The following is a 26,015-nucleotide window of genomic DNA, read 5'->3' on the forward strand; positions in this document are numbered from 1 at the left end:
ATCTCGCAACTTTGCTGTTGGAGACATCGTACTCATTGTTGACGATACAGACCCATGCAACTCATGGCTTACAGGGAAAGTAATCAAAACCATTTCAGACAGGACAGGAATGGTGCGTCAAGTAAGAATCAAAACCAAGACGAGCACACTGGATAGACCCATTACGAAGATTTGCCTTTTGCAGGAAGCAGGCTGAAGTAATCACTTACAAAGACTGACAAGTTTGTTTTATGTTGTATGACGCACATTTGAAAACTTTGGCTCCACAAAATTTAATTGATAATTGTGTGTTTGGGTCACAAATTAGGGGCCGGTATGTGGGAGCCAAGTTAAGTAAGTTTATATTTAGTATTTATTTTGCTGTTAAACCTTATTTTGTTTAAATACTCATACTCGTCATCTTCCGCTTATCCGCGACCGGGTCGCGGGGGCAGCAGACTCAGCAGAGACACCCAGACGTCCCTCTCCCCAGACACCTCCTCCAGCTCCTCCAGGGGGAGCCCAAGGCGTTCCCAGGCCAGCCGAGAGACATAGTCCCTCCAGCGTTTCCTGGGCCGTCCCCTGGGCCTCCTCCTGGTGGAACGTGCCTGGAACACCTCCCGAGGAAGGCGTCCAGGAGGCATCCGGTATAGATGCCTGAGCCACCTAAACTGGCTCCTCTCGATGTGGAGGAGCAGCAGCTCTACTCCGAGCCCCTCCCGGATGGCCAAGCTCCTCACCCTATCTCTAAGGGAGTGCCCGGCCACCCTACGAAGGAAGCTCATTTCAGCCGCTTGTATCCGGGATCTCGTTCTTTCGGTCATGACCCAAAGTTCATGGCCATAGGTGAGGGTAGGAACGTAGACCGACCGGTAAATTGAGAGCTTTGCTTTTCGACTCAGCTCTCTCTTCACCACAATGGACCGGCACAGCGCCCCCATTACTGTGGCAGCCGCACCGATCCGTCTGTCGATCTCCTGCTCCATTCTTCCCTCACTTGTGAACAAGACCCCGAGATACTTAAACTCCTCCACTTGAGGCAGGAACTCCCCTCCAACCTGAAGAGGATAAGCCACCCTTTTCCGGTCGAGAACCATGGCCTCGGACTTGGAGGAGCTGATCTTCATCCCAGCCGCTTCACACTCGGCTGCGAACTGCCCGAGTGCATGCTGTAGGTCTTGGCTAGAGGGGGCCAGCAGGACCACGTCATCTGCAAAAAGAAGAGACGAAATCCACTGGTCCCCAAACCAGACCCCCTCCCCCACCTGAAGTTCATGAACTCTTGGCCAGACAACCTCCTTCAAGATATACTGCTTCCTGGTTCCATGAATAATGGCAGATTATTCAGGTCTTGAGAAAATACAGCAGCCCCAGACCATTACACTACCACCACCATGTTTGACTCTAGGTATGATGTTCTGTTTTTGAAAAGCTGTTAGGTTAAGGACAGATGTAACGGAACCCGCACCTTCCAAAATTGTCCACTTTTGTCTCTTTAGTCCACAGAATATTTTCCCAAATGTTTTGGGGATCATCAAGATGTTTTTTGGTAAATGTGAGACGGGCCTTTGTGTTCTTTTGGGCCAGCAGTGGCTCTGGTTTTGGAACTCTCCTATGGAAGCCACTTTTGCTCAGTCTCTCTTTCTAATTCCTACATTTTGAACTTTGACCTTAACTGAGACAATAAGACCTGCAGAGCTTTAGATGTTGCTCTGGGATCTTCTGACCTACTGGATAAGTTTTAATTGTGCTTTTGGGGTAATTTTGGTAGGCCTAAAAATGTGTTTGATGATTAAAAACTAAGTGTGACAAGAAAAGGAAAAACAGATAAAAACCGTAAGGGGACAAATACTTTTTCAGGCTACTGTTCAACCCTACCTGCCTGTTTTATGAGGAAAATACACAGGAAGATGAATTTTTTTTTTTTTTTTTTTTGAACACTTGAAGAGAGAAAGGTTATCAGCAGGGAGGTAAAGCTAGAATTTCTCCCACATTTGGAAGGTCGGGTCTTTTACATGTCTAAACTGCACCGCTCAGCTCATGGTTGAGACCAGAGCCCGGACTAAACAGGAAGGCAGCAGGAATCAATACTTAGCTGGAGGAGAAAATGTTAATGAACAGGAAGCTTTGTAATCTGCAGCCTCTTAATCACAAGCTGGAATCATACTGATCTGCTTACTTGGTCTTGTTTCCTGTGTTTAACCCATTTCTCAATCAGGAAACTTTGACTTTGTCACGTTGTGGTTTTGGATCGGACCAAAGTGCAGACAAGAGCTCGGCAGGATCATCTTTGTAATTCAAAGATTTATTTACAAAGTCAAAAAACGTAGCAAAATCACTGCAGGTTTCCCGAGGCAAGACGTGGCAAAAAACAAAGCATAATCATGGACGAGAACGAGAACTAGAATAATCATGACTAAAGTAAACAGAGAAACTAGAGGGAACATTGGAACAACAAGAACAACCTGAGAACAAACAAAGAAGCCATAAAGAAAACCTGAATACAAACCTAACCGCACTGACTGAATTAACTGGAAAGGAAACAGAATATAAACTATTAAACAAGAAGAGTGCTAAGGAACAAATAATAAAACACAATTAAACATAAAGATACTAAAGAGAAATAAAACTAGAGAATCCAGGGAAGACCAAGAACTATAATAATTACAATAATAATAATAATAATAAACCATACAAAGTAATAAGAAAACAACCATAAAAGAACTTAAGTTGTAAACACTAGGAGGCGGAAGAGGGAGAAAGGAAAACATGATACAAAAACCAAAATAGAAAAATCTAAGCAAAAGGTAAACAAACACAAAGCCACAAACGGAGTCCAAAAATGTCACTCCGTGACCGACTTGGTTTCAACGTTTGAAATGTACTTTTCAACCTTGGCTTGATGTTCTGAGTAGGAAAAAATACATTGAATTGATTAACCTGAATCCTATACAGTGACCTGCTCAATACAAGAAGGAACTGAACTATTTGTTGATACAGCGAGCTCTACTCAGCTCCATGTTGAGGCTTTTTACTTTTCATATAACATGTAACTGTATCTTCAGTGTTACTCAGTAGAGCATCAGACTGAGCAAAATAAATCACCGAGTCCTCCGCAGTGTAACATCAAATAATTAAAGTTGATATCCCTTATTTTTAATCCATAGATGTTTTTGTCTGGTCCTCAGAGTTAATAGGAGCTCTGGTGTTTGGTCTTTATTGTCAGGATGAGTTGAAACAGACTTCCTGCAGATTTAATCAGGTTTGTGACCATTTAAGCACAAAGGTGAACCATTTCTAAGTCAGGTTGACTTCTAATTGAATACATTTTATTTCATGCAGGAGTGGAAAAGTGTTTGCAGCTTTGCTTCCTGAATGCTTCATTACTGCTGCACTCATTCTTAGGACCAAATTGAATACGTGTTCAACTAGGAAATAACACACACAGATGTTGATCACAGCAGAAAGACTTCAGGATGAATTTTATTTGCCCAAAGAAAACAAAGTTTTTTTATGCATGTAGAAATAATTGGGCTATGGATTAACATTAATAACCTCCACCTCTCCAGTTGGTGTAAGATCTGAAGTTTCCCAGTCAATCACATTTCCTTTGTGTGTTGTTCTCTGATGAAACAGGTTTTGGACTTCAGCGTCTGACAGGACAGAGTCCCACAAGTTCACGTCAGAAATCTCTCCAACAAAACTCTGCTTTGCATCAAAGCCACCCAGATAATTGTCAGGATCCTGGCCGATTAAAACCCGGCCTCCTGGCTGGATAGTGTGAGCCTTCCTATAGATTTTGGTCACACTTTTTCTGCCGTTCATGAAGAGGGCTGCAGCACCTGAGCTGGAATCCCAGGTGAAGCACAGATGATTCTGTAGCGAGCCGAGGTCAGGGACTTGGAACAGAACTCCACTTCCACTCAGGTAGAAGGAGAGCCTAAACAGAAATACACAATGAACCCTTTACTACCTCTGATCGAGGAAGTGTTTTAAACTGCTGGGACATAAATATTTTACCTTCCGTCCAGCTCTCGCCACACATTCAGCTCGTCATAGTCAGGTGTTCGATATGCAAACAGGATGATTTCTCTCTCGCCGTTGAGCTCTGTGGCCACACGCATGCACAGTGTGAAAGCCTTCAGAGTGAGGGGTTTCTCAGGGGTCATCTCCACATAACTGTTGCTGGTTCCCCTTGGGAAGACAACGATTCTAAAGGCCAGACTCCCTGAGAGAAAAACATTTCAGACAGAAAACAGCTCAAAATTAGACACAGACATGAATTCTCTGCTCTTTTCCCCACATTTTGGAAGGTAAATAAACATAGATGCATTGATGTAGATGAAAGATGTGTTGGGGAGTTCTTACCACCAAATACAGCTGAGATGGTGATGAGAAGAACTAATGAAAGCCTCATTTTTGCACGTTAAGCCTGTAGAAAAACAACAACAATCAACAAATCCTTAGATGTGATAACTTGATGCACGGGGAGAAAATATGCTATATATGGAGACCAACATATAAGCTTCACATTAATGAAGATGAAGACATACAGAATTGCTGAAAATGTCCTAATCCCAGCTGAAAACTGGAAGCTTTATGGTCTCATTTTTTGCAGCCAGTTCAAATTCCAGGTCCATTTTGTGGCCCGGTGAACCACCCACTCCTGATAAGAAAGTATTTGCTTTACAATATGTTAAATCAATCTTAGATCACTCCTGCCTGTGGACCGGGAATTTGCCAGTTCAAGTTCCAGGTCCATGACCATTTTGTGGTGCGGTGAACCACCCACTCCTGATAAGTAAATATTTGCTTCAAAACAGGTTGACCTTAGATCACTCCTTCCTGTAGATTGTAGATGGCCTCGTTGTAGAGCCACTTGCACTCATCCTGAATACGAAGCTGTAGAAGGGTACGGCTTTACTACTGAGCTAAAGCAGGTAACACAAAAACTCAGAGTTCTCTCTCCTCCCAGCCTTCACAGGGGGAACCTTTATTTCTCACAATGCACCAAACATATTCAGCAAAAATTCCACAAGTTCCCTGCTTTCAGCTCTTACAAGGTGTTTTTGTTATTTACAAATACAAAGCATTAGTGTGTATGTGGTCCTCTTGACCAATCAGATTTTCCATCTTTATTTACGCAGAAATTCTGGCACCCACAACATTGATTATCAAGGGCAGTTACAGGAATACAAGACTAGCATCACATCTGCAGGAAATCAACGTGACAGTTGTACCATAACAATTTCATTACTGAGCTCCTCATTCCAGAGCTCAACTGGACCACTGTTTTTTTCCCCAGCAGGACTCGACTTCCAGGAACAGTTTGTGTCGAGACACACAAACACTTTTTAACCACATAAACCGCCTCCACCAAGCTTACGTAGGGTGTTTCCTCCATCACTGTCTCCTGGCTTTGAAAGCTTTCTCAGCATTGGCCAGACAGTTTTATATCAAGTTGATGACTTGATCCTCCCATAGTGTTTGAGTGGGAAAGTAGCAGCCAGTTGCTGCTAATTAACTTACTGTCAGTTTGACCACACCTAATATTGTTCTAGTGGTGTAGAGCAGGGGTCAGCAACCTTTATTACCTGAAGAGCCATTATGCTTCCTCTTCCACCAAAAAAAAACAATTCTGGAGCTGTCAAGGTTTGTGTAGCGAAGGACCCCGGAATGCAGACTAGCAGGCAGCATGATAAGTGGAAAAAATATTTAATAACAAAAAACTCACTCACTAGGAGGCAGGAACCAAAACAGTAAACGGACAGGCAAGACAGGCAAAACTGACATGGGCAGGCTGGCAAGACAGGCTTGGCGTGAATAACAGGACATGAGGATGATCCAGAAAATGATTCTGCAAAGAATAAACAGAACGGAGGTGTATATATGGAAGGTGAACCAGGTGAAGAAAGGAGCCAGTTTAGTTTGGAGCAGGTAAACTGAATAAAGTTAATTGACAGGAGAAAACAAAACGTGGCTGGAGCAAAAACAGAGACCCTTGAATACAAACTAGTACACTATGAAATTAAAGCATAACCAGATACAAAAAACGTGACTTGATAAGAGAAACTAAATGTACATCCTTCAATCAAACGAGGTGTGAAAACTTTGACAGATGGGCGTAACCGGATATCGTCATTAACTGGATGTTGTCATCACAAGGGTGCAAATCTTTCTAATTGTATGTTTTTAGATGTTTTTACATAAATAAATAAAAAACATGTAGTTTTTCCACTTTAAAGGTCAGTCAGGTTAAAGCAGGCATGTCACACAAAATTCTGATAAAAAGAGGGAACCTGACAGAATTGTAAATTCATTTTGTTTTAACGCAGGGGTTATTTAGATGGATGTTTTTACATCTAAAAAACATGAAGACAAAAAGTAGATACAGAACCTTTCTTCCTCTGCTCAAATGTTTGAGTAATCTAATCTGCACCAGCAACTTGCAGAGATGATCTAAAAACAGAGAAACAAATGAACTGAAAAAATAGTTAAAAAGTAAGCTAAACGTGGAATTATCTAAAATTTTATGAGTGCTCAGTACGCTGTTTCCAAATTAGAAATGGATTCTACAGCTAAAAAACTTTGTTTGGAATCATGAGAGACTCCATTTGGTAAAATGGATGATAATTTTAGTTACCTTAAGCTTTTTTATGCTTATGGCATGCTTATGGCATGCTTTTTATGCTTATGCTTTGCCATAAGTCTTGCACACGTCTCTGACTCTAACCTTACTGATAATCAGGCTTTAGAGCTGGGGAGGGAGTGGCAACACAGGGCTGGTTTAGATGATCAGACAGCAGTAACTTTCAGCAACATTGATAAATTTGAAAACATTCTAAAGAGAACAATTGTATTGTTTCACAGAACCGTTACAGACTCTGCAGCTCTGTGTAAATTTGCGACCAGTTTCCCTGATCGATCAAACCCTCTCTTTCTGCTGTTCTTTCAAGGTCACTACTACGGGATAAAAAATCTCAAGGGTTTTATAGGATCGAGATACATCTGTGCATATTGTTATGAAAAGCCAGACACACACCATTGTGAAGGCTATTGTCCGGTGTGTCACTCATACCAGTTTATGCGTGAAATTAACGAACCTGTCGCCTGTGCAGGTTGTCACAGAATCTGTCGTAATTCTTCATGTTTCAGCAGACATAGGGAACCTGTCATACCCACGTGCGCAAAACGCACGTGGGTATGACAGCTACCTGATTATCACAGCTATGTATGCTGCAGTTAGGCATTAAACCTCATCTCATCATGCAGGGAAGTAAAGTTCTCTGTTTAACCGACCCTGATTACAGGTTAAAATACATTGATAGTCTGTCCTTCATGTGTATGAAGCTTAGTGCCATGCCGAAAGCATTAGGTTTTAGTGATCAGACCAAAGGTTTTTTCCCCCCACCTATTCTCGTCTGAGCAACATCTCCAGTATGTGGGGTCTTTTCCTCCTCCATCCTCCTACGCTGTAGAACGCATGAGCCTTCAAGAACAACAGGTGTTTAGCAGCTGGTACAGAGAAGCGAGCAAAGGGGTCTTTGACTTTGAGAAGGAAGCTCTTCGTTATTGTAAAAATGATGTGGACGTTCTATTTCAAGGTTGTGTTAAATTCAGGGATGAGTTCTTTAAGGAGACAAGTGTGGATCTGCTTAAAAGCGTCACGATAGCCTCAGCCTGCATGAAGGTTTTTGTAACTAATTTCCTTCCTCCTAAAACCTTTACCATCCCCTCACCTCTGGACTACAGGCGTAGTAGTAAGACATTTTCCAGCGCGTCCATTCAATGGCTTGGCTGGATTTCAGACAGCAGAAAAATTGACATCGAACATGCATTAAACACGGGGGAAAAGAAAATTGGTCCATGTTCTGTGGATGGGTATGCAGAGATTAACGGTGTCAAAGTTGCGTTTGAATTTTACGGCTGTTTTTTCCACGGCTGTAAAAAGTGTTACATGACAAGTGTCCGTTGAGAGGGGTCGCATTTGAACAGTTTTATGCAGCCACTGTTGAGAGAAGCAAGGTGTTACAAACTGTGTACGGCCTTCGTCTCGAGGTCATCTGGGAGCATGAGTGGACTGAAATGAAAAAATCAGACCCAGGGGTGATCAGCTTTCTTGAGAAAGTTAATGCACCCGAACCGCTATCACACCGAGATGCTCTGTATGGTGGACACACATGTCCTATGAACTGTACACTATGTGGATTACACATCTCTGTACCCTTATGTAAATGCCAACTGTGTTTTTTCCCTCGGCCACCCCACCATCATTTACAAAGATTTTGATGACCCCAGCAGCTACTTCGGTATAATCAGAGCTGTGGTCTACCCACCACGTAACCTGTTGTTCCCTGTTTTACCTTACAGAACATCCCAAGGTAAACTTGTGTTTACTCTCTGCTGCACATGTGCTGAAATAAATAACCAGTCAGGTCCCTGCAGGCATAATGATGAGGACAGAGCTCTGACAGGTGTGTGGGTGTGTGTAGAGTTTTGTAAAGCATTGCAGTGCGGTTATCGCCTCGCCAAAATCCCTGACGTTTGGCATTTTGAGAAGACCAGCGACACAATCTTTAAAGGTTACATTCATTGCTTTTTAAAGGGTAAGCAGGAGGCTTCAGGCTACCCATCTGAAGCGGTGGATGAGGAGAGCAGGTCAAAGTATGTAGCAGACTACAAACCCCACCAGGGTATCCAATTAGACGCAGGCAAAATTGAGGTGAACCCTGCCAAAAGACAGGTAGCGAAACTGTGTTTAAACAGATTTTGGGGAAAGTTTGTGCAGCGAAGTGATCTGTCTCAGACCACAGTCATCACTAACCTTGATGAGTTTTTCAGCTTCATGTTCTCGAGTAAATACAGGGTTAACTATTTCCATTTCTTCAACCCTGAAATGTGTGTAGTGCAGTGGAACTACAGCAAATGTGTCATCTCTCCCCCAAGCAAGGTAAACAATGTGTTTATTGCTGCATTCACCACCACTTATGCATGTTTAAAACTTCTCAGCAGCATGGAGAAGTTACAGAACAGACTAATTTAAAGTGACAAAGATCACTTTTATGACGAAAAGTGGTGAAACTCCTTTGGAGCTTGGAAATTATCTGGGTGATCTTACTGACGAGTTAGATGGAGACAGCATTTCGGAGTTTGCATCAACAGGACCCAAGAGTTATGCATATCAAACCAAAAACCAGAAAAAGCTAGTGATACGTGCTAAAGGCATCACTCAGATGCATGAATGCAGCGAGAGGGTCAATTTTGACAGCATCAAAGGGCTGGTTGAGGGTAACTTAGCGGGGTGCAGTGAGGGTTTCATTGAAATTCCTCAGCACACGATAAAAAGAGATTCCTCTTAAGAAATGCTGCATTTGTTAAAAGGTTTCGATTGGTCTATGATAAGAGACGTCTTTTTTCTGATGGGACAACTCTGCCTTTTGGTTATTAGAACATAAGAAAAAGAAAGATAAAATAAAAAAATTCTGCCGATTTACAGGAGGTTGATTTTGATCCTAGATTTAGAGCGCCTTTCTCATGTATGATAATAGGACCCAGCGGTTGCGGGAAAACGGTTTTTGTAAAAAGTGTTTTGCAGAATTGTAACCATGTCATGGATGTTGTTCCAGAAAATATTTTGTGGATTTACACATCTTTTCAGCCGATGTATGCTGAATTGCAGAAGATGAATAAAAATATTACCTTTGTGGAAGGATTGCCTCATTCTTTTGAAGATGAAAACCTGATCATTCTAGACGATGTTATTGCTCAAGCCTCAGATTTGGCCCGCCAAATGTTTCCATCGCAAAAGGGTCTCTTCTTGGAGAGTTTTAAAGACGCAACAAGAGAAGCTCATGGTTATTTAATCATCGATCTTACGCCTACCTGCCCAGAACATTTCAGACTGAGAACGGGGATACTTCCTCACCAGTGGCCTGCTGTGTACGTCCCTAGAACAAAGTAAGTCATCATGTCTGCACGTATAAAAAGGAATGTCCCATTATTCAGAGCTTTGTACCAGGCCTGTCCACAGAAACGTAAAGATATTCTTGCACACTGCTCTCCTGACTTTCTTCATGCTCTGTGTGAGATTGCTCTGAATATTTTAAAAGGTAACATTAAACTATCACCTTCTCAACCCCGGAAATTGAAGAAGCAAAGAAAAATCATCAGGTTGTTGGCTGATAAAAGAACTGGTATCAAACGTAAACAGCTGGCTCTCAAAAACCAGGGAGGTGGTTTTATTCTCCCCATCTTAATGACTCTTGCTCCCTTCATCGGTGATCTAGTGGGTGGAATCATCAGGAGGCAATGTCTCTCAGAACATCGCAGAAGATGTTTCTCATTTCACCTCATCAGTTCAGGCGTCTGACCCAATCAGACACGTCTATCAGACAGACGGCGGAGAAGAATTTGGATGCTGAAATGAGAGCGATATTGAATGACCCCGGTTTGACTTCTTATGAAAAAATCAAGAAATACGATGCACTTTTGCAGAGGTATCTGACTCTACTCAAGCAAGGTGTGAAAGAAGAACCACGGGTGAGTTTGACGCTGCAGCGTGACACATCGAACGAGACTCCAGACCATGAGCAGCATGAAGAAAAGCAGGTCCCGGGGCATGACCAGGTTGCTTCGGATCAGATTGTTATGGATGTACTGAAAAGCCTGCCAAAGCATATCCGTAAAAATGCTGAGTACATTTTGAAGAAATTATCCGAAAGAAGTGGGGGTTGGACTTTGCGAGGAGAATTTGTATTTAAAAGAAATGTTGTAAAGGGGTCCCACATGATTGACTTGTTGAAAAATCTCATCCTTCCGTTTAAAAAATCTGGAGCACCGCTACCCCGAGGATGGTCAGACTTTCTGCATACTTTGTCAGAGGTAAACATCCCCATATCTTCTGTCAATAATCCTTATGCTCGTGATGAATATAGACGGCTAAAAACAGACGGAGAGGCATCATTTATTGAAAGTGCTGAAGCATTCCCTCGCATTAATCAGAGAAGAAAAAAGCAGATAACTCTTTCTCCCCATTGGTCGAGATCCGAGCTGGAGATCGACCAAAAATACTACCATGAAGACAAAAAAGTCTCTTTGTAAAATAATACTACCTCGCCGATGGATTACATTTTCATCATAAACCGTAAGAAAATGAGACGTGTAGCCTATTTCTTTCATTCAATAAAATCTTTATTGATTATATTTACATGTCTAGCATCATGCTCTACTTCACACACACACACACACACACGCACACACACACACACACACTGATATACATTTTAATTAGAATTTAAACAAAAATTAAAATCTGAAAAAAAAAGACAATTTAAATTCCATAACAATCCTGAAACATCTCCAAGGAGCATGCACTGTGAGTGAAAAATGCAGAACTCTGATTAATGACACATTTCTGGTATTTTTTTACAAGATTAGATACCATTAAATCATTCTTAAACACATCTCCGGTGTATTTAGACAACACTTGCTGCAGTGATAGACCGCATGCTCTATGACAGAGGTAATAAATACAGTGGTGACCGCACACAGTGGAAAGAGTGTTTTGAAACTGGTTATTGTGATACAATATTTTTGATGATCTGTCTTTTAAAAATGTTACGATGCTTGACAGGTAGAAATCAAAATTTGGAGGGAATCCATAAGAGTCAAAAAAGCCGGCTTGGCCATTCTCTTCCAGAGTCAGAGCTAACCAGTGTTCTCCAGGCATGTATGAAGGATGTGTGTTCACTAATAAAGTATGCGGGTCCTGTGAATGTGTCAGCTAGCAGCGGCAGCTGGTCGCACGCCCATATACCGTAAAACAAATCTCCCAGCAGATGATGCAGTAGATCCTCAATTTCATGATTATTCATGTCTGATTAGATTAATAATAATCCACCAGCACACGCCTCTTTAAATCAATCTCTAAAATAGAGTCATAACAAGTGTAGATGATCAGCGTGGTGGTATGAGGCAACGGGTTTCTGAAACGCATTTCCAGTCTTAAATTCCCACTGGAAAGTGGAGATAGAGCATCTGTGTCCCCACATAATTAAAGTCAAACGGATTGAGATTGCGTGTTCCTGTAAAAGCATCATGATCCAGTAACGCAATCACCACATACTTGGGAAAGATACCTAAGAAAAGATTCTCTTGGTTGCATACCCTTGAATTTTCAGGGATGGAATGTTTTTACATTCACACGTGAAAGTGGATACAGAGCATTTGCTTTCATTAAAGCTGAAGCGTGCCCCAATCGAACGGCTGGAGAGACAGAAACTTTTTTGATAAAAAGAGATGCTCCTAATATCCTGAGTTTGAAAGTAGAGTCTCTTGCTGCCATGAGACAAAAGGCATCGTTGGCTCTTGTAAGTTTAATTTTGAGGTCAACAGAGTTTAAAAGAAGTCTCTCACAGAAAAATATGTCTGCATGCAGGGGGCCTAGGAGATGTACCTCCTTGGAATTTGCCGTAAAGCCTGCTCTGCTGTTAAGACCTTGGTTAGGGCCGTTAGTTGTAACAATAGAGTTCAGAGCCCCTGCAGTGTCTTTATAAAAAAGACCGGAGCTAAACTGGGTTTTTAAAGAATCCTCAGAAAAGTTTAACAATGTCTCAATCATGGCTCTATATGGATGTGTAGCGCTGGATTGTGAAATCATTCGATCTCCGAGAGTGATGTCACACTGACTGAAGATGGTGTTTAACGGGTAGTTGATGAGCCCTACAGGTGCATCATCTGGCAGGTTTGTTCCATCCTCGTTAGTAATTTTCACTCTGAGATGCAACAGCGTATCGTTGAGATCCAGATACTTTTCTCCGTCTCCCGGAAGGAAAAACTTGATTGGGCCTCCATCGGTGATTGCTGATAAAGGCTGGATCTCGGTGTAAATTTTATCTTCGATCGATAGCTGCGTCATCGGGGCAGAAAATAAGTCCAACTCTGCCAGCGTGCACTCTGATGATTTGTTATGTAAAAGAGCCATTATTTAAATATATCAAAACATGCGGATGACTTCCTTCCTCTTCGTTTGTCAGCTCCAACTGATCTCCTTTTTCGTGCTTGTCGTTGCTTTTTAACCGACCTTAAACGATCACCAGGGGGTCTTGTTCTGGGTCTTTTGGATAAAACCATAATTCCTGAACCTTCTTGACCTTCTGTGTGTGTAGAACCACTCATTTTACTCACGGCTCTACCGATGGCATCCGAAGCGATATTTGATGCAGCCGTTTTAAGATGGGGTTTTGCAATTGCAAATCCTTTTTTAACCAGAGGGGATACGAAGCAAAATCATTTTGAAAATAATGATCCAATTCCACGTCCGTACATGACCGGGGCCCCATAAAACCCTGGCAGATTACCGCCTGATTGACTTACATAGTAATTTACAAAGCGATTTGGATCACGTCTCAGACTTAGATGTGCCATGTTCTCTCTTGCCTACTTGATGCAGTGTTGAATGACCAGCGTAATATGAATGATAACCAATCAGTCTTAGAGGTTATATATATCTCTGTTTATACAAATAAAATTTATCTCAGGCTACGTTGTGATATCACCGGTTTGAAGTGTAGTTTTACGACGACGAAATTTACAGGAACATTTTGGTCCGATTTAATTTCTATATTGATATTTTCAATATGTCTTCTGGAAAATGGAAGGTAGTGGACGGGGTTAAACGTCAGAGTAATCATATCACTGAATGTGCCTTGTACTTTGATGGTCCTCAGTAAAGGTGCAAAAGCGTTGCCTACTATTTGCGGGCTGACCATGTCGCTGTAGCAGTATAGGTGATAGAAACCAGCCTTTATATCCGCTGGAAAAGGAGCCAGTTTTGGTTCAGATACATGAATCCATTCCCCTGGTTTCACGCCCATCATATAAGCTAGAGTGCTGAAGAAGCGTATTTCACACGGACCGCTTGCTTGAAATGCAAATCTCTCTTGAACTTTGCTGAATTTAATGCGGATACCCGAGTTCATTTTTTTGAAAAACATTTCCATCTCTGTCTTGAGTTGAATAACGCTGTTATAGTAGCCACTTCTGATCCTTTGCGTATTATCCTCCATTCAAAGTAGGCTACATTATTCGGTAAATTATGCCATGTATGAAGGTATGAAATCTCTGCTAATGCATCCAACTATTGGGCTTCTAAATCAATATGTTGAGCTAAATTTACACAGAAACGTGAACTGGTATTATTTTTAAACACTTCCTTGCTAGCGTTAGAGGGAAGGGTAACGTAAAAACTGCTATCCTCTGCCTTGCTGTCCATGATGCTGTATGAATCGTAAGGTTTTAGCGCACACCTATTTTATACGTCTCGAAGTTCATCAAACCTGATCCAACTGTTGAATTTCTCAGGCCAATTTTTCCAGCGTACAAAAACCTGTTTGACACCCTTGACGGTGCGTCGATTTAATATTTTCTCCACTTGATACATGTCCTTAAATATTTTTACTTTTTTTAAGTTCCTCAGCGTAAAAAGAACCCTCGATAGGTTCTCCCTCCAAATCTTTGAGTTTGTATACAGGAGGAGATCGGAGTATCCGCTCATACACTGTAAACATTTCATCCGTAAAACTCTTTTTGTATTTTTTGTCAAACACTCCACGTACCTTGGATATTCTGACAAGATCCCCCTGTTTAAACATTGTCACTGAGGCCCTGCAATATCAGTTGGAGGTTGAAAGGCATTTTCTGAGGTCATTTCCATTGGGCTCATCTTAATGCTGGTGTGGTAGCTGTGGTTGTAGCTTCTAGCTAAATTTTGTTAGTTTATCTGGTCAAAGCATCTTAATTCTGCTTGAGAAAAAACTAAACTTAAATGTCTAAGAAAGCAAAACACAGACTAGAGGTTGAAGCTGATTCACCCGGCCGGGGAAGAGAGGTCTCTGTGTAGTCAAGAACACATCTGCTCTTCTCTCCCCTGCACCGTTCTTTTATTGAACACACACATACCAGGGAATATACATTTCACATTTATTGTGCAGCGCCTTATCAGTTTCTCATACATTCTTTTGCTGAAGGTCAGTTCTGAGGCATCTTCAGGGAGAGGAGAACCATGCCTCCCTAATCCACTGCCAGCTTCTCACGATACGGACAGAAAACACCTGCAAGCTTTAACCTTGAATAATAAACACTCATTGTGTGACCACATTAGAAGCTACTGTTTAAGGATTTTTCTAACTCTCAAAAGCATAACTAAAAACTCCTAATAATAATCAATCTATAAGCAGCGAATCCCAAATATATCTTAGCTTTAGCTACTAATGATAAGGCATTTATATTTCCACAATTCCCCCTTTTGAAGTCTGTTAAGACTTCACTAAAAGAATAGAAAAAGTATACGTCTATACCAGAAGCCTAAGCACAGCGGACTCCAATTAAATTCTCAACACCCCTTCATGTTCCTCGTCATCATCAGGGATAGCCAACAAAGGCATCATATGAGGGGGTGTGGTTGCCTTGCCTTCAATAGTTGCAGTAATAAAGCGCACATTCAAAGATCTAATACATGGTACACAACAACATCCACACGTCACCATAATAGCAACAAATACTGCTATGGAAATAAACAAAGACATGATTAAACCTGTCCAATGTCCAAACATGCCAGTCATCCAATCCTCAAATGGGTTATCAATACCTGAATGTTCATGCATGGAGGCAGATAGCGTTTTGAGGCCTGCTAAGGCTTTTGACATTGACCGTCTGGTGCTGTATTGTTTGTAATAAATGTGCAACACATATCACCAAACATTGCACATACGTCCCCCTTTTCTGTTAGAAGCATATCCAGCGCCATTCTATTTTGTACTGACATAAGGGAAGTAGGTCCTGTTTGATCAACGAGTCCCTCAACTGCATCTCGAGTTAAGTTCGTGAGGCGTAGGATATTGTAATGAATATTCTTGTTAGGGGTCACAGAGAAAAGGGCAGCGATGATTGGTATATTCTCAAATCCTGCAGAAATTTGGTCAGCCAATTTATATTCATTTGGTACTCCCCTAGGGACACCTATAGCATCTATATAGGTGGGGGAGCCCTGACTTAAATCAAATCCAGCAGTGCTTCGTTTCATAATATGCCGTCGCCTTCTGCGGGTGAGAGCTGTTTGTTGGGCATGTTTAGTGGGTAGACGTTTAAGGTCCTTACCCAAAAGAATAAGGGGAGCCTGTAATCTCACCATTGCACACACCCCTATGGTATTCCTATATAGAGTCTAGATCTGGCCCAAGGACCAATAACACTACCTAGTGTAGTAATATTACACCAATCTGACGGGATCTGTCCTACATTAATTTTGGATGAGATTGATGTAAAGTTAAAACATGTATACGTGCCATTACCTTTATTGGGTGAGAATGGTCCTGTTTTGGTATTGTTAGGGATAGGAGGGAAGATGCTGGCTAAGGTGGTGCAGTTAGCTGGAGATGCCTCGGTGGTCAGCTTAAGCATGCAATTATAACCCCAAGTAGGGTGGTGGCTTGTCAGCTACTTCCTTATTCCTGTCAGTGTGTGGTTCTGTATGTGTGGTGTCAGGTTTATCAAACATTGCATATTTACCTCCCTGCCATATTAACACCATCTGAGACCAGAATGTCTCATCTTTTGCTGCCTTGTCCTTTGTCTCTTTAAACTTGCCTTTAAACCATCCACTGTCTTTGCATTTTTCCTCAGCCAACTCTCTTTCTTTCTTAGCCTCCTTCATATTCAGCCGAAACCATCTTCCAACACTATTTCTGCTCTTTCCATCAGTTCCATCCTTTTCAACTTCATCCTGTATTTTCTGATCTATTTTTGTAATCAACTTTTCAGCCTGTTTCCCATCCTGAGTCTGCTGTACCAGTTGTCTCACAACATACAGTTGTTCCTTAAATGTTTTCCACACCGGTGCCTCTGCACTTGACTCTGAGTCATCCGTTTCCCTATCAAATTCTCCGTCCATGTTTAGAAGAAAAGTTTTCGCACCCTTCTGTAAAAAGTATTCCCACCTTTCTTCACTCCACTCTGTTCATTCACTGGTCAACTGAGGCCGTACAGAAAATATGGCACGCTGTGTCCGTGGTATCTGGACTATTTTGAGAGTGACATAAACACGTCTCAAGACACCTCAATTTTCCCCCAAACCAAGCAGCTTATCAGCACTCTGTCATTGTTGACACCAGTTAGGTTTCCATACAGGAATGTTGCATTCATTCACCTGCAATGAGAGTCTGTTGAACCGCTGCGCCTCTCCCCACTCACACCGTATTTTCACACACTCCTCCTAACAAGTCTGTCTCACAGATTATCCCTTCTGTGAACAGCTCATCGATTTTATGTGTTTGTGTATTATGTACTTTTCTCTGGAGTCCACTAGATGCCCTCCAAGTCTAACTATTCTTGCTGAATTATCCTATTCCAGCTCATAGTTTTATCATGCTGGTCTTGTTACAAATGTCATTTATAACTCACAGCCATGCTCTCACTGTTACTGGTCTTACAGATTCATGCAAACTGTTCACAGTAACTTATAGGGACTTCAGATGTGTTTTATAAATTACCACATCTGTAATCTGGTTTTATTGAGACAGAACTCGAATACAACACAGCATTCAAACCTTTGTGTTTTTGCCCGGTCTTAGCTTTCTGACTCCAGAATACATTGCACAACCTAGGGACTTTAACCCTTATCCAGAGGGACTCTAACCCTCAAATTCCAGGGGACTCGAACCCCGTTTTTTGAGGGACTCAAACCTTAAGAAAACTGTTTACACTTCGGAGGTTCCCACCCTCCGGGACTTCAACCCAGCAAAATCATGAATTCTCGTCAGAAACCATGTAGAGTTGCCAACTCAGGAAACACACGGGCCTCAAACCCTATTTCTCACTTTACTTTACTTGACCTCTTTTATATTATATTATCTTAACACACTGGTCTACACATTTTAAATCTAGCAGAACATTTCACTTACTCAGACATCTGACACCAAGAATTTAGGCCTATCGACAATGCCAAAAGAGCAGAGTTCGTTTAAACAGGTTCTGCCTTACCTTTGTTAGAAGTGAGGAGGGTACCCTGGTGTCAAGACGTCTTTTGGTGAAGTTCTGATTTAGCCGAAAGTCCTCACTTTTCCCAAATCACGTCGGGATCACCAAGTTGTCGGAGTTGTCCTTCTAAACTCCTGTGTGTTCGTTTATTTGGTCAAAGCATCTTAATTCTGCGCGAGAAAAACTAAACTTAAATGTCTAAGAAAACAAAACACGGACTAGAGGTTGAAGCTGATTCACCCGGCCGGGGAAGAGAGGCCTCTGTGTAGTCAAGAACACTTCTGCTCTTCTCTCCCCTGCACCATTCTTTTATTGAACACACACATACCAGGGAATATACATTTCACATTTGTTGTGCAGCACCTTATCAGTTTCTCACACATTCTTTGGCTGCAGACAGTTTCTCATACATTCTTTTGCTGAAGGTCAGTTCTGAGGCATCTTCTATTGATGAAACTGACACATGCACTCCCTAATCCACTGCCAGCTTCTCACGATACAGACAGAAAACACCTGCAAGCTTTAACCTTGAATAATAAACACTCATTGTGTGACCACACTAGAAGCTATTGTTTAAGGATTTTTTCTAACTCTCAAAAGCATAACTAAAAACTCCTAATAATAATTAATCTATAAGCAGCAAATCCCAAATATATCTTAGCTTTAGCTACTAATGATAAGGCATTTATATTTCCACAAGAGTATAGGCATCTTCTCCCGATAAAAAATCTTTAACTTTTTCAACTGCTACCTTCTTCCCCGTTTCATTTTGCAAAACCCTCCTCAACCTTTCTATACCCCCTAAACTTCCTGGATTTGATGGGTTGTAATATACATTTTTCATCATCCTTCATTCAGACATCCCAGTTTTATGCTCACTCTGACGACTACTTGTTAAATAATGAAAAAAACAAAAACACCTGAGGGTATATTTATACTTCTTTTTTTATTTTGTACCCGTATTTAATAGAGAAACAGAAAAACCGCATTCAGATAATAAAGATCAATTCAAACATTGCAATCTTTAAAAAACTAAAAAACAAAACAGTTATATATGTATACCAGTAGAAAGCCGAGAGAGAATACAGAAAAGACAAAACAAGTCATCAAACATCTGAGATCGGATCGTAGCACTCTGAAACAGAGTTAAGCTGCTTGAGACAGTCATTACCGTACATATCAGTGATTGCACTATGGAAGCCTTGTACCGATTTTAGTTCATATAAAACCGTCTCTGCAATAGTTTTCACTCTGAAGTCATCTGCTTGTATACGTCGAAGTGTCAGAAGTTTCTGAATAGCAGGAAAGAGCTTGGGGTTTATGAGTCGTCGCACGATGCGTTGAAAGTTGACTTGGTAATACTCCTCCTCCAATATCTCCAGGCACTGATGCTGTCGTTGGCTCGGGTGGTTCGTTATGCACCCGTAACAGCTTTCTTTGACATAGTTCAAACAGGTTATGTTGAATAAATGAAGTATCGCTGTTTTCACCGTATTGATGAGAGCGCTTGAGATCCAGCCGTCAATTTCATCACCCTGATTACTCTCCTCCTCTTCTGATGAAGGCTGAGGGGCAGGTATCGGGTCTGGAGTTTGTGGGGAGGATGAGTAGCTGATGGTTGCCTCGTCCTCCACAATCACCCTCTTGTCTTCAGGTTGGATATCTGTGTGTACAGACTCAGCCACGCATAGCGGTAAATAGAGGTCGGGTGAAGGCGGATGATACGATCTGAGGTTGTATCCTGTCGGTGTCCCTGAACTGAATAGGGACTCAAAGAGCTGCGACGATGAGGTGGCTGGTGAGTAGAGATCTGGAGAAGGTGGATGATACGGCCCGGTGTTGACGCTTTCATCATCATGATCAGGAGAGAAGAGGGTCTCTTCTTGCTGGTTGTAGAGGTCCCAGTATGGTGTTTTCCCGTACGCTCCACACATTCTCAAGGTTTGCTGCCCGCCGTTGTGAAGAAGAGTCTGTGAGCTCAAAGTTAGACCCTGATATATAGCGCAGGAAGGGGGAGGGTCCTCAAAAAGGGGGTGGGTCCTCAAAAGAGGGTGGGTCCTCAAAAGAGAGTGGGCTTTAGATCCACAACATGGAACGTCAGGATTCTTTTCACTGACATAACATCAATCCAGAGGCGTGAGTTTCGGAAAAGGTTGGAAAGACGTTGTCCAATTTCATTTATCTTCTCAACCCAAGCATCATACGGTAGAGCCAGCACAGTCTTGAATACACTGCAGTTCTGATTGAATGCCTCCAACACAAACAGATCTGAGGGGGTCGTCTGGTTATTCTTGCGTTTGCTTGCCTGAAAAGACCAGCGGCCATTTGCTGTGGTTTGTGACCCCCACACTGCACTAAAGAGAGGTTCTCTTGCAGCTATTTCAACATCGGAAGGACACATTCTCATCCTTTTTGCTGGTTGAGGAGAGCTTTCATCTTCATCCTCCCTCTTGTACACTGAGACGGATTCAGGGTTATCGTTAAGGTGCGGGATTGCCAGCCGTAACACAGCCCAGTCGTTGTGGGTGAAAGTACACAGAGCCAATGATCCATTAAATACCTCGTCTTGATCCAATTGATACAGGCAGAGCTCTCCTATTTCGTACATGAAAATATACCCCCAGCTACCACTCAGTCCATATGGTTCCAAAGACCACTCTTCCTGCAGAGTGTCGAACGGAGGCCTTTGTACCTTGCATAGGTAATATGTTGATTTCTTCGGGGCATCCAATTCACGGCGCGTATGCCTGTAGACGGTTACTGGGGTTTCACACAGAAGAGACGTACATCTTAGCTGACCTGAGGCCTGTTTTTTATCCATTGTTGTTGGTGAAGTTGGATCATCATCTGCAGAGTATGTTATGATAGGAATTCCGATAGGTATCTCAGATGAGGAAATAGATGATGTAGATGGTTGCTCATCATCTTGCCACACCTTGCTTTTCTCCCCGGTTTGATGAAAAACTCTCTTAACTCTAACCATTGTTCAACGAGTGTTCTTTTCCAGCAAATGCTGCAGGTAAATTGTTGCGTTTTCTGCTAGTATTTAAAACAAACACTGAAGCACACCCCTCTGTTTTTTTAATTCGTTGATTCTAGATTCGCTCCGTAATGACGACAACCGATCAGCGTGCATGGTTACGCCCTTGGTCACAACCCCCCCGAGACACCTCAGCAAAGCCGCAGATGCGTTAATTCAATAAACAGTGGATGTGTATTAACTAAGACAATGCTCGAGACTTTGGGCCAGGAAGGATCACAGTCCTCTTAATTACTTTGACTACAGTCGGTGTGAAGACTTTGTCTGAGACAATACACAAAAAACAGCTGCGGATGTCTGCCTTAATTCAATAAACAGTGACATGTCTGAGGACTTTATATAACTTTTATTTATCCAGTTTCTTGTGACGTTTAACATAGACCACACCTACAGGATATAACCTCTGGCTCCCACGTGGGATGAGGAGAAAACAGTTTTCTCTAAATCCTCAATAACTATTGCTCTAAGATGAAAAAAGAAAAGCTTAATGTACCTAAAATGATCATCCATTTCAACAAATGGAGTCTCTTATGATTCCAAACAAAGACTTTTAGCTGTAGAATCCATTTCTAATTTGGAAACAGCATACTGAGCACTCAGTTTTGATAATTACATGTTTGGCTTACTTTTTAACAATTTTTTCAGTTCATTTGTTTCTCTGTTTTTAGATCATCTCTACAAGTTGCTGGTGCAGATTAGATTACTCAAACATTTGAGCAGAGGAAGAAAGGTTCTGTATCTACTTTTTGTCTTTCTTGTTTTTTAGATGTAAAAATATCCATCTAAATAACCCCTGCGTTAAAACAAAATGAATTTACAATTCTGTCAGGTTCCCTCTTTTTATCACAATTTTGTGTGACGGGCCTGCTCTTAACCTGAGTGACCTTTAAAGTGGAGAAACTACATGTTGTTTTTTTTTATGTAAAAACGTCTAAAAACATACAATTAGAAAGATTCGCTCCCTTGTGATGTCAACATCCGGTTAATGACGACATCCGGTTACACCACTGGAAGTCCCGCCCACCTGTCAAAATGTTCACACCTCGTTTGATTGAAGGATGTACATTTAGTCTCTGATAAGACAAGAACAAAACAAAAACTAAAGCATGATAAGGAAAATAATAAACAGAAGCATGATTCAAAATCTAATAATAATAATAATAATAAACAGAAGAACGATTCAAAACCTTAACTGTGAAAAACATATAAAGAAAAAACCCCAAACCAAAAACCAAACAACTCCAAATCATAACAGGAGCTGCTAAAGGTAACACAGCTAATAGACTTTGTTTTTATTATTTTACCTGTTAGGACAAAAGAATTCAACAAACAGAAGTGCAGTGTGCGTGTGTAGGCCTACTGTAAAATAAACTAGAAAATTTCTTAAGAAATTTATGCGGGGCCTGCCTCTTGGTGCATGCAAGGTTCTGTGGCTGGGTTAGTCCCAGTTTGCATCAGAATTGAGGGTAGAAGGCATAGATATCCACCTAGACCTTTTGTTGTTTTGCTAATTGCATTAGGCTAAGCGATTGCATCATGCTTTATTGAGCTGTTGTTTACAATATGAAGGCTTTTATTTTGTAGAGTATGTCATGGTCTTATTTTGAAAGTCCAACATAGTTGTCCTTTCAGGTCTAGGTTATTTCCATCAGTTATATAGAACCTGCTTGCTATTCTAAATTCCCAGTGTACTATTTTATCAGCTATAAATGTAATAGTAACTATAGCAATTTTAAGCTTTTATTTTAATTAATTCCTAATGACTGAAACTGTGGAGCTCTAATGTAGACCCTCTTGGAACAGCTTATATATTCATTACCTGACAAGTGTCATATCCACGGTGGTTGTGTGCAGGCTGGGTGCAGCCTGTGTTTTTGTGATGTGTTTCTCTCCTCCTACTCAGGGTGTGACTGGCAGGTGCCAGAGGGAGGCGTCAGCTCGTTGTCTCACTTTTAGTGGTAAACAGCTAGACCTCTGCTGCTCTGCAGTTATCTCATCGATCACTGACATTTTGTGTTTTCTCTTCTGCCTCTTAGGAAGATGGTTTCTGCCGGAGATTCTGTGGATTTTCTCGTGCCTCCGGTTAATTCTCGTCATGTTCTGAGAATCAAGGTAATTAAAGCCCCGATTGTCTCAGCTGTGAGCCTCCACTCTGCCTCCTTCCCGTACCCAGGTTTCTAGAGCCTTATTCACCTGCTTCTAAGAATCAGCCACCTGCCTGTCCACCCTCCCACGGAAATACCCCTTTTATGGAAAAGGATCAAAGAAACAAAGAAACACTGAGTCTGATGAACCTGGAGATAAACCCATCATGACAACAAGAATATGACGACAGCTCTGATTTTAAACAGCAGCTGGTACACTTAGATTGAAAGCATGAATCATGAATCCTGTTTTCCACTGCTGGGTTGAGCTTCTTAGATATTTAGCATCAGTATGAATCCTCCTTTTTGATGTAATGTGGCCTAAAACTGTAGGGATCTGTCACTTTGACCTTGCAGGGTCAAGCTGTGGCATTCTCCTCTCTCAGTAGAGGCAGTGCTCTTTTGCTATGATGATGAGCTCCTCCACTGGCAGCACACGCGTGTCTCTGTGTGCATGTGTTAGTAGCTCCACTTGTGTCCCACTAAGCCTGCATTCCTAAGAGTCCTCAAAGGGGTCCGAATAAATGGGCACCGTACAAAAACAGTACACGTTTTTTTTCAAACCGTGGGCAACGGCCATCGCCGATCACTTTGCAATGGCATTCCATGCCTTCTTATTGCTATGGCAGGCCCCAATTACACACTGAACTACGCAGGCATTTTTAAGTCCTTCTCACATTTGTATAAAATTGAAATAAAAAGCAGCCCACTTTAATATAAAAAAACATATTTGCAGCCTAGCTGTTTTAATAAAGTAAATGTAAAATTAGAAACATTTTTTGACAAATCCATTTCAGTGTGCTCTCATCTCTACGGGTTTCTTTCTCGGCCAGCAATCAAGCGAAGCACCTTGGCATACAATAAAAAACTACATCAACCCATGCTGTCTTTATCTCTTTTTATCTCTGCCAAGGAGGTTAGGTTTTTAGCGCCGTTTGTCTGTCCATCTGTCTTTCCTTTTGCAATATATCTCAAAAGGTTCTGAACGGATTTAAATGACATTTTCAGATAAGATGAGTATTTGGGCAAGGAACAGATTATTAGATTTTGTGGTGATACGGAGCACCATCTGGGTCCAGGACATTTTTCTACCATTGCCAGACCATTGTGCGAGAACCTTGAATTCCCACATGGTTCCTCACCTGTCAGCAGCTGACATGCAGTGGCCTTGGCAGAGGTCTGCACTCTCTCAGTGCTTTTTTAGTCTTGTCATGGGACCTTCAAACAATGACCCCGAGGAGATCTCAAAGTCCACTGAGGCTTGGTTTTAGAAAATTCCATGAAAGATACTAGAGCAGCCATCATAGTCACATGATCTGAACTTTACTGAAAACCTCTGGTGGGATTTAAAAACATAGTTGCAGCACACAAACCCAAGACAAATGATGAACCCCATGAGGAGTTTGGTAAGGTTCCTCTGGATCGCTGAGGAGGCATACACCCTGGAGAGGTGGCCAGTCTGTCACATGGCAACATAAGAGAGTTGCAGGAGAGACAACCATAAAGAAACTAATGAACTCGGGCAATAATTTACATTTGAAAAATAAGGACAATGAGGTAAAAATGTAATATTGGGGAAAGCTGCACTGGATGTAGAAACTAAATGAATATAAATGTGGCCGGGCCCTCGGCAGAACTACTTAAACCTGGGTTGACTTAGCCCTCTCTTTGCAGTCAGGCTTTGGATTGGTCTGAGGGACAGGTGGGATAAAAGCAAATCTAATAAATTGTTATAATATGGGGTTGTTTGGTTTTTGGTTTCTGTTTTTTTCAAATGTTTTTCACAGTTAAGGTTTTGACTCGTTCTTTTGTTAGTATTCTTCTTAGAATTTGAATCATGCTTTTGTTTATTATTTTTCTGGTCATGTTTTAGTCTTGTTCATGTTTTGTTTGTATATTAGAGTCTCTGTTTTTGCCGCAGCCACATTTTGTTCTGTCTGTCAATTAAGTTTATTCGGTTCACCTGCACCATGTTAATCAGTGTTGTTTTCCACCTGTACCATGCTCCATTTAAACACACCTGTTCAGTTAGTTGTCGCGGAAACATTCCTCATTCTCATGTCTTGTTCTCAAACCAAGTCTTGTTTTTTTTTATCATGCCATGCCTGTCCGTTTGTTTTGTTCCTGCCTCCTGCTGAGTGTGAGTTTTTGTTATTAAACCTTTTTTTTCACTTACCATCACGATGCCTGTTCGTCTGCATTCTGGGGTCCTATATCTTGCAAATCGTAACAGAATGTTTCCGCCAAACACGGACCTGAGCATCGGGCTAGCTCCATGGACCTCTTTGCCTTCCTGTCTCGGGAGGCGGAGAAGTTGTTGCACCGTTCTGCGGGGCTGTCGGTGCCGCAGTCGGCTTATGATGGATCCAGGTTGGCGATTCTGTGTCCGGGGACAGGTCCCCTTCGTCGCCGTTCTCCGCCTGCTCCCCTGGCTGCGCATTTTGGCCCGGCAGTGAAGCCCACGTCCTCCTCCCGCCGCAAGAAACACTGACGTGCAGGGGTTCCCAGCCGGTCGGCTGGCGAGGAGGTGGTTTCTCAGCCAGCGTGAGGGCTGCAGCAAGTAAGCCCGCATCTTCGCCTGCCACAGCACTGTCTGCCAGGCTCGTTGCACCTCCGCCCATGCCGTCTGCGCTCGCTCCAACCCGATGTTCTGAAGCCACACCTGCCGAGCTGGAGCAGCGCTTGAAGTTCTATGCACGCCAAATAAAGATCCTCAGGACGATTAGTTTCCTGTATTCCTCTCCTGAGCTGATGGAGAGGATAAGGAAGATAGAGATGGATTATGAAACGGCAGTAAGGTTGTTTAACTGCCGTCCTCC

General features: G+C 42.0%; 1 protein-coding gene across 4 annotated transcripts; it reads right to left on the reverse strand.

Moving 5' to 3' along the window:
* Positions 1-3,444: 3,444 nt before the first annotated feature.
* On the reverse strand, positions 3,445-25,799 carry LOC124864020 (pentraxin fusion protein-like). Of its 4 annotated transcripts, none has more exons than XM_047358620.1 (4): positions 25,452-25,799; positions 4,348-4,411; positions 4,000-4,207; positions 3,445-3,919 (listed from the first exon to the last, which is right to left on the reverse strand). In XM_047358620.1, the coding sequence occupies exons 2-4, from the start codon at positions 4,394-4,396 to the stop codon at positions 3,514-3,516; spliced, it is 663 nt and encodes a 220-aa protein (XP_047214576.1). In that variant the 5' UTR covers positions 4,397-4,411; positions 25,452-25,799; the 3' UTR covers positions 3,445-3,513. The 4 variants fall into 4 exon arrangements, with proteins under 4 accessions (XP_047214576.1, XP_047214577.1, XP_047214575.1 ...); XM_047358621.1 differs by lacking the exon at positions 25,452-25,799 and adding an exon at positions 25,373-25,391; XM_047358619.1 differs by lacking the exon at positions 25,452-25,799 and adding an exon at positions 4,533-4,618.
* Positions 25,800-26,015: the final 216 nt, after the last annotated feature.

This window comes from Girardinichthys multiradiatus, chromosome Y (genome assembly GCF_021462225.1).
Source record: "Girardinichthys multiradiatus isolate DD_20200921_A chromosome Y, DD_fGirMul_XY1, whole genome shotgun sequence".
Classification (NCBI taxonomy): domain Eukaryota; kingdom Metazoa; phylum Chordata; class Actinopteri; order Cyprinodontiformes; family Goodeidae; genus Girardinichthys; species Girardinichthys multiradiatus.